The sequence below is a fragment of the Vicia villosa genome, linkage group LG5 (assembly GCF_029867415.1).
Source record: "Vicia villosa cultivar HV-30 ecotype Madison, WI linkage group LG5, Vvil1.0, whole genome shotgun sequence".
In the NCBI taxonomy this organism is placed as follows: domain Eukaryota; kingdom Viridiplantae; phylum Streptophyta; class Magnoliopsida; order Fabales; family Fabaceae; genus Vicia; species Vicia villosa.
This window is the reverse complement of record NC_081184.1, coordinates 5,937,382-5,947,024: the sequence shown is the minus strand read 5'-3', so window position 1 is coordinate 5,947,024 and position 9,643 is coordinate 5,937,382. Positions and strand designations below refer to the sequence as shown.

At 33.5% G+C, this 9,643-nt stretch overlaps 1 protein-coding gene and 1 long non-coding RNA gene across 3 annotated transcripts; both read right to left on the bottom strand.

Moving 5' to 3' along the window:
- Positions 1–262: 262 nt before the first annotated feature.
- LOC131606182 (uncharacterized) lies at positions 263–3,099 on the bottom strand. Of its 2 annotated transcripts, none has more exons than XR_009284755.1 (7): positions 2,612–3,099; positions 2,126–2,200; positions 1,824–1,928; positions 1,682–1,723; positions 1,419–1,499; positions 710–788; positions 263–612 (listed from the first exon to the last, which is right to left on the bottom strand). It is a non-coding gene; the product is annotated as an uncharacterized LOC131606182 (long non-coding RNA). The 2 variants fall into 2 exon arrangements; XR_009284754.1 differs by having other exon boundaries at positions 2,126–2,210; positions 2,612–3,097.
- Positions 3,100–6,913: 3,814 nt separating this feature from the next.
- LOC131604098 (F-box/kelch-repeat protein At3g23880-like) lies at positions 6,914–8,618 on the bottom strand. Its single transcript, XM_058876587.1, has 3 exons — positions 7,920–8,618; positions 7,348–7,817; positions 6,914–6,962 (listed from the first exon to the last, which is right to left on the bottom strand). The coding sequence occupies exons 1-3, from the start codon at positions 8,616–8,618 to the stop codon at positions 6,914–6,916; spliced, it is 1,218 nt and encodes a 405-aa protein (XP_058732570.1).
- Positions 8,619–9,643: the final 1,025 nt, after the last annotated feature.

The window sequence follows — 9,643 nt, the reverse complement described above, 5'->3', positions numbered from 1 at the left end:
GCAACTCACCAACATGACAAATCCAATATGATTTAAATAAATAAACATGGCCAATTCATCAAAATAATTATAAATGGTGTTAATAACTTAAAAGTTTTATTCTTTTAATTACTGAGCATAATTGTGTACAGTGGATATTAATAGAGTCAAAATATTAAAAATAGTGTTATAATTTAAGTTACTGATATAACAGTTAAGAAGAGGAAAAATAAATTTTGAAAAAACATGAAGCTACAATGGAAATGGAAGAGCACATGCATAGTTGTGAGAACTGATACATATATTGTAACCTCACAATCTTCAGTTTGATTCACATATAATATATTATCTACAGCAAACTATCGTTCATTTATTCTCCATTCTACGGATATCTAAAATTATATATGTAGCAGACTTTAAGATATATATATAAACAAAAGATGGAACATATCAGCAACCTACAGCCTACAGCCTATATCTAAACAAAAGATGAAACATATCAGCAACCTACAGCCAGAATCTATAAAACTTATTCAACACCAACAACATTACATAGAAATTAAAGCGGTCCTCATAAGTGATCAACTTCACCGCTAAACCAAGATGGCCAAATCTTCCTGAACAACGACCAACCTATCAAAAGCAGATTATCCATCAGAACATGTACATGTAATTGATACACACAAAATAAGCAAACAACTTCTTTAAAGTGAGCATAAATCGAACATACCCTGTGCAAATAAGTTTCCGAGTTCTTGGGAAAAGTAATTGCTTGGATGCTATTCCCCTAGTATAAAGATATGTAAATGCTTCACACAGAAAAAATGAAAGTTTAAATTATTAGGACAGTAGAAACTTACATTATAGCATGAAGACAATCAAGATAAAATAAGACAGGAATTCGTCTAGAACCACACAGAGAAATGTGTTCATTTGCCATTATAAAAAACTATTTTAGATATACAAATACAAACATTGAATCGAAGTTAAATAGCAAAATGAACAAATAAATTCTATTGACAAATTAAAAACACTAATGAATCCAAAGGAAATTTATGTTTAACTATATAGAACACTAATAATATTATTTTTTAAACAATTAAGGAGATAAGTACGAATGTGTCAGTTGTAGTACATGTTAAACTTGTAGTTAGGATATGTATGGTTGGTTTTTTTTTAAGCAACTTGTTTCAGATTTTAGTAACAGTTAAAGGTTTTGCAACTCCAAGCCAGGTTGTGGTTAACCAACATGATTTTTCATGAGAAGCACAATAATCAAACACCAGAAAGTTTGGTGTATGTCATTATAAAAGAAGTCATTTTATATAATTGAAGTTTGACTACAGAGCAGAGAGAAATGTGCCTGCAAATTTGAGTTAAACCACATAATAAAAACCATATTTTCCATTGGATAATTGAAGCATATTAATTACACATACCTCCAACTTTGCCATCAAAGACGCGATGATCAGCAGATAAGGTTAAGTTCAACTCAGTGGCAAATGATGGCTTCTCAATTCCTAGTAACAAATAAAAACCAATGTCAAAACAAACTTGGCAAAACAGACAGTTTGGTCAATTTATTAGTTGAGTGGGAAGTCCTTTTCCATTGGATAATTAAAACAATATGGTCTAACCAGAACAATTCATAGTGCCCTAGACGTGATTTCGATAAACAATTCTCATATACTTGTAGAATTACCTCAAGAAGTGCATTTCCTGGATTAGTTTCTCGTAGTTTATTCTACAATCCAAATACAATTTAATTGTTACTCCAAAATTAAAAGAACAACATGAGAGTATTAACCGAAAAAACAACATCTTTGAAAATGTATTATATATACCTAATCTTCAGCCGTAAAAAAGAAATCATCTATCGATATTGTTGCAGAGTTCCTGAAAATTTGAACATAAATCTTTCCAGGGGCTTGAGGAGCACTAAATCCAATCTGAATCATACAAAATGAAAACAATTATGAACCTTTTAAACAATTCTTTTTCTTAAAAAATTCTTGAAGGAACATTTAAAGAACTACTTGACATTCAAAATTGATGAAGGAACACAATTCTTAAAACACAACATTCAATTTCAAAAACCGAAAAAATTCAATCTCACTTCATCAATTAAGAACATATAAAGAATTACCTTAGGACAGAAATCAGCTACAGCTGGAACAACACGACAGTGGCGCCGCGAAATATCCTACCTAATTTTTCAGATCTGGAAAAAACTACACATAAAATGAATCAAAATATATTAAAAAACAAAGAATCATAATGAGAAGATAAAAAGATTAGACATAAAAAACAAAGAATTATAATACGAAGATAAAAAAAATTAGAATTCATAAACAAAGAATCATAAAAAACATATACTTACTGCAAACGTGAATGAATATGAGTAGTGAAAACTTAGATGAAAACAATATCAAAGTGAAAACAAAGTACATGGACTTGAAAAATCAGGTCATAAACATAAAGATGTCAGAAAGTAAAACACATAAAATTTTATAAGATCATAATAGAAAAGCTTAAACACTGAAATGGCGGTGTAAACATATTCATGAAGACGACAGCACGACTCATTCCTCACTCACTCACAACAACAACACAATCACATATAAACACTTACCGAAAAAAGAAGAAATGAAGATGGCAGCAACACAACCGACACACTCGCAACAACACGACGACCAACAGGACACCCACAAGAACACAACCGACGAAACACTTGCCGCAATACAACCGGTGACAATATTGATTTGGATTGAGTTTTAGATTAGGGTTCTGAGGTGAAAATAAAATTGATTCGGGGTTGAGTTTTGATTTCGAAACAAAGATTGAGAGAAAATACAAATAGATTTGAGAATGGGGGAATCGATTTGGGTAAAGAGGGTCTGCGGTGGTCGTGAGAGCTTTTGTTCAGGGCTATGCTTTAGGTTTTCAATTGGGAAATAAGGAAGAAGAGAGAGAGGAATAGGTTTCAAAATGAAAATGAAAATGAAAATGAATAGGTTTCAATGCATTGATTTATTAATCGAGAAGCAAAATTAGAGTATGAAAATAGCGAACAAATTTTACTAAAAAATAGTTATCCTATAAAAAGGTTTCTTAACTTTCCAATTACTCTCTCATGTTTTTCAACGAAAAGGATGTTGAAAGTTTGACCAATCAATTAAAGAATAAAATGTGTGGATTCGCAGCATCTGTGATGTGCTACATAGACAAGTTCTCTTCCAATAATGTAAATGTGTATTAGTATGAGTGGTTGGTCCATAAGAATGATGCTAAATGATAGTGCCATTCAACAAATCTACCCTTTAAGCACTTTTCATTTTACACATGGAAATGTCTTTTTTTTTTCGTAATTGACAAAATTAAAATTTTCAAACCAATCAAAAGCTTTCAATGGTCCAAGTGGCTCACACAATTTTTCAAATTTCCTGGGTACTCAACAATATCTGCCTGATAAAGCCTTTGTCCCATAACTTCCCCCAATTCCTTACAAACAAGACAAAACAACTCATTCTCCCCCCACATTTTCACAAATCTATCTCTCTCCCTTCCAACCTTTTTTCGTTTCCTCTCTCTCGTCGCTTGGAGAGACCTTTCGCCTCCAACCCTTCCACGATAATCATCCACCAGTAAGAAACCTGTCTCTTGACAAAACGTGGATATCTCCAAGCTTCTAAGAATTGCACCTACCTGGGTTACTTCATTACTCTCTTATGTTCTCCTTTTCCTCTCTGTAGCCCGTTTGGATGGTTTTTCATGGCTTTTCATGTCTTCTGTGTTTTATCAAGTTGTTTGTGATATTTTTTCGTTGGAATAATATAGTTCCAATAATTAAAAAGAATGGAACATCGAGAGTTTGCATAGATTTTAGAGATTTGAATGCTCATACGTCCAGGGTTAAATGTGTGTTTTGTAGTAGTGTTAGAATTACTCATACAAAATTGTTGAGAATCAAGTGTGAGTAAGAAGTCCTACATTGGTTAAAAAAAGTAAAGAATGAACACTTTATAAGTGAGAGAACTCACACACCTCACCTTAAGGTTTTAGGTGGAGATGCGGCGTGTCTCTCACAAAAGTGTGTCAACGAGACTCTGATACCACTGTTGGAGGCAACTCGAGGGGGTCAACAAGGGAGCACTTTACTTAGGACACACTTTGTGAGAGACACACCACATCTCCACCTAAAACCTCCGAGTTTCCTCTAACAGTGGTATCATGAGCCTTTGGTTTTGAGAAAGGGACCGACTTATTTGTAGTTGAAGAAAGTCAACAGATACAAGTGAGTGTGGAAGAGAAAGCTTTCACATGAGGGGGAGCATTGTGGACTCACACTTGAGGGGGAGTGTTGAGAATCAAGTGTAAGGAAGAAGTCTCACAATTGTTAAAAAAGGAAAGAATGAACACTTTATAAGTAAGAGAACCTACACACCTATCACCTTAAGGTTTTAGGTGGAGATGTGGTGTGCCTCCAACAAAAATTATTTATCAGCAGAGCACAAATTTAACATTATAACACATCAATCAATAGAGATTTTGCCCAAACCATCTCAAGATTCACAAAGTTCATCAATTGAAACAAATAAAAAGGGAAAAGGAAAAGAGGATAAGGAATCCTCTTTGTCCTTCATGTATAAACACCCATAATATTAACAATTACCCTGTTACCTCAAATTCGTAGAAAACTTCAAGTTACAATAACGAGATCTTTTTTCTCATACTTCTTGCTCTGCTAGGGTTCTCTCTGACTCTGCTGACAACTTATTCTTTCCAAACAGCTCCTAACTCTAGTTTCTTTCTCTATTTAAATAAAACCCTACTATTTTTATTCATCCATAAACTCCCCTTAACTCTCACTAATACCATATATCCACCTTTGTTGATTCCTTGTCGTAATAAACTACACTACAACGAGGGCACAACATCACTTCATAATCTTTGATCTTGCAGCGATTCAGGAAATATATTAGATCTTCTTCAACTTTTGGATACACCTTCTTGACTCTTTTAGAGTAATCTCCCACATTCAGCTCTGCGACCCTTTGATTAAGATCCTTTTTTACCAAAGAAATTCTAATATTTACAAAAACCATTTTTCTTTTTTTGTTCCATTGGTAGCATCTTTATGCCTTTTGGGTCTATTTGACCATCGACAATCATAAGATAAAAAATTTCATCACGCTTAGTTATACATAAAAAGTATAAGCTTTTATAACTAATTTTTCTACTTGGTTCAACATGATTTTTTCCATTAGAAGGTCTTAAATCTTTACAAACATACGGATGCCCTAGCTTTAATTCTGCCAGATTAATGTCATTTTTCTCGGCACACTCAAAAAATACGTTGAGTTCTTGATTACTATCATTTGTTTCTATGTAGGCAATCTTTTCCTTCCTAGGGTGTCAATTTGAACTACCCTTCTTTGCCTTCAAGTGTTTGACTTGTCTAACACTGTCTGCTAACTGAGTCATACCCTTTAGGTATTTGATATCTAAGTTTTCCTAATGGAATAATCTAAACCATATGCATCCATTTCGACTAACTGATGTTTAGGCTACTAAGAACTACGTAGATTTGAGTTCTCCATCTTCTATATAAATTTTCTATTTCTTTCCTTTTGAAAATATCCAACATAATAATTAGAAGAAATTAAATACCTTAATCTAACACTTTTATTCGTAAAGATATAACTAAACGGTTTCCATTGAATACAATGGATGTGAGAGGAGCTAATACCTAATCGACTTCCAAACCCAAATTTGGTTATTCTCGTCATTCAAAGTTAGGCTTTAACTTCAATTTTGGTTGTGATGATTCCACAAGCACTTTTAAAGTGGTTGCGTACCGCTTCATTCATGATGGATTTACAAGTGAGGTGAAAATTTTCACTATTGGTGATAATGTTTGGAGAAAGATTGAAAGTTTCTCGATTGTTCCTTTAGCTTTTAAGTTTTCAGATAGGTACGATGGTTGTGTGTTTTCAAATAGCTCTCTTAACTGGTTGGCTATTCACAAGAATATCAAGAAGGACCTCCATGACAGTTGGGCTTGTCTTATGATGGACACTATTGTTGAGGACCTTGTTATTGTTTCGCTTGATTTGGGAACAGAGACATACAATCAGTATCTGTTGCCTCGGGGTTTTGATGAGCTGCCTCGTGTAGAGCCAATTATTAGTGTGTTACGGGAATGTCTTTGTATTTCTTATTTTCACCGGGAAAATGATATTGTTATATGGCAGATATAAAAATTTGGAGTTGAAGAAGAGTCTTGGATTCAATTTATTAAAATTAGCAATGACATTCTTCAATTAGACTATGACTTTAGTTACAATCATATTCGATTATTGCCATTGTTTCTTTCTAAGGATGAGGATTCATTGATATTGTGTAGTACTGCTGCCGATGGGGAAGCAATTATTTATAATTGCAAAGATAATAGTGCGCATCGAATAGGAGTTAATGTGCACACAACTATTATTGATGATAGAAATATTAATACTTTACGCTGGTACTCTGCCAAGGGTTATGTTGAAAGCTTAATTTCAATTTGTTGAAAGTAAGTATATGATACATGGTTACTTTTTGAGTACATTTATGTTGATTTTGTTTAAAGCGTTGATTGATATTTTTCTACTTTCACACATTTCACTGATCTTACTAGTTGGTGATTGCTATGTAAATGGATTGCAACTCCTTGTTTACACTTTTTTACTTTTTGTTTGTTTTATCAGCTTTCTTGGTTGGTGGTGGAAGAAATTGTCAAGAATTACTCAAGATGTTTCATTATTGGGCGGAAAAGAATTACTCAAGAATATTCAATGTTTTTACAGTGAAGCAGCAAAATCCCTCTGAGGCATGCTTTTAGGAAGATAATTTGTTGGTACTGAAATGGGACTTGGTTTATTTATAAGAAATCATCTCATCCATATTCTTCTATCTGTTTATGAACACTATACCCGAAACTATACCTGATAATCTTATGAATTAGACAGAAATGACATAGTCCTTGATATACTGTATTTTCAACAGAATAAGTGACCATGCAGGTTATCTAATCCTTAGTTTTCAACAGCAGGACATAACAATGATTGAATAAAGTGAAAGCTGAAGTCTAAACAAGTATACCACATGAACTATAACTAATGGCTAAAACCACAACAAGAAAACATAATATTTCATTTCATATAAAAAAGAAAACAAATTCAGTACATTAAGAGAATTGTCAACTCAATTAACAATGACCAACATATAGTCAATAAATAACTAAGCAATCATAAAACCAATAAATTCAAACAAGTAAACCATGGATCATTTACTTACTTTCAGAAAATCGAAATTAGGCTTTCAACATACCCCACGGCCAAATCCAAGTATAAAATATTATCACTTTCATCATCAGTAATAGTTTTTTTCACATTAACTCTTATTTTCTGCACAATATTATCTTTGCAATTATATATAATTGCTCCCCCATTAACCCCATCCATAGCATTACTGCACAATATCAATGAATCACCATCCTTAGAAAGAAACAATGGCAATAATTGAAAATGATTGTAAGTAAAGTCATAGTATAATTGAACAACATGATAGCTAATTTTAAGAAATTGAATCCAAGACTCTTCAACACCAAATTTCTTCATCTGCCACATGACAATACCGGTTCCCGTGTGAAAATAAGAAAAGCAAAGACATTCCCCCAATACACTAATGGTTGGCTTTCCAGACGACAACTCATCAAAACCCTGAGGCAATAGATACCGATTATATGTCTCTGTCCCCAGATCAAGAGAAACAATAACAAGGTCCTCAACACTAATTTCCTTCATAAGACAAGCCCAGTTGTAATCGTAATCATAATATCCGTGGTCCTTCTGGATGTGCTTGTGAAGAGCCAACTAGTTAAGAGTGCTATTTAAAAACACACCATCAGACCTATTACCCATAAATTGTGAAAACAACGAATAAGCAAGAGGAGTAATTGGGAAACTTTCAATTTTTCTCCAAGCATTATCGCCAACCGTGAAAACTTTCACCTCACTTGTATTTCCTTCAGGAATGAAGCGGTAGGCAACCACTTTAAAAGTGCCGGTAGAATCATCACAACCAAAATTGAAAATAAAGCCTAATTTTGAATGACGAGAATATCCCAGATCTTGAGATATTTTTCTAGTGGTTGGGTTCCATAATTGGAACCAGTACTCTTCATGGGTGTAAGTGAAATCAAGATAAAGCAAACAGATCAATCCATTGCAGGAACCAACAATAATAAAGGGAGGGTGATCGTCATTGTTTAAAAGGTAATGAGAATCAGCGACAAAGGTAGACGCGGGATTATCAAATAAATGAGTTATAGGGCATGGAATGACAGTGTTATAACGGTGGCAATAACTTTCTCCCTCGACAGGTATGAAGTGCTGAGTGATTAGCGTGAAGTGTGTATTCTGTGATGTTGTAGATCTCTTGAGATGAAATTTCTCAAAAGCAGAATCGGAAATAAGAGTGTTCCAAGAATGACTTACACACTTTAATTGAAGAAGAGCTTTTATAGGAAGTAACAAAAGGATCTCGGTGATGAGTTCATCGTGAAGAACACCGGACGGGGACAGAGTCTTCTTCGACATGGCTGATTTTGTATTCATAGGTACACTTCCAATACAATAGGAACGTATTGAAGTAATTGTTGTCTATCAATAACAAATTCTATTCTACTATATATAGATCCTATTGTAACCTAAAATTGTAACCTAATTGCCTTAACCCTAATTTTCAATTAACCTAGTCCGCTCAATGCAAGCACGTTAATTAGTCTAGCGTGTGTGTTCAATTCCCTATGACCTTTTCAAATTTGGTTCCAACTTATGCTTAAGGATCTAAAAGTTTAGGAACTAGGGCTTTATCTTAAATATTATTTTCTAGAGAATATACCACATTGAAAATTATAAGAAATTAAAAAAAAATTAATATCACTTTTATAGGCGAAATAATTCGTTTTATTTTTTGGTAATATATTTTTTTAATTTACTCCTGTAATAGTTTTTTTTTTGGATTACCCCCTAAGCGTGCAATTTAAACACTAAATCTGAAGGGAAAATCAAACAAAAAATATATTACAGGGATAAACTTTACACTTAGGGGACAAAAGACATAATATTTATATATTTCAGGGGGTGTTTGAAATTTTTTTTTACAAGGAGAAAAGCGAATTTCGCTATATAACAGTGTTTTTTTAAGCAAGGAATATATTAATCAGAGAAGCACAGTTCTCGAAACAAGATAAAAAAAGACCCGGCTAAAAAGCACGAGAAGGAAAATTAAACGCCAATTGCCTCTTACGACAAATAGTAAAGCGGTAACCTACTAAACTCGTAAAAATTACAATTGGGTTGTATAATTTTTTCCGCAAAAGCCCAACGCCAAACTAACGCTTTTATCCCCCAAACTATATCAGATATGTTCCAGGTATCTCCCCTAAAGATGATTATGTTCCTAACCGTCCAAAGAGACCAAACAACCGCCAACCATACCACTCCCTCCTTACCCTTTCTAACTTTATTCTTTCTTCCATACAAGTACTAACTCAAGAAACTCTCCTTCATACCTGTCGCCTTGTACTTATCAAAACCAATCCATTCCGCAATATCCCTCC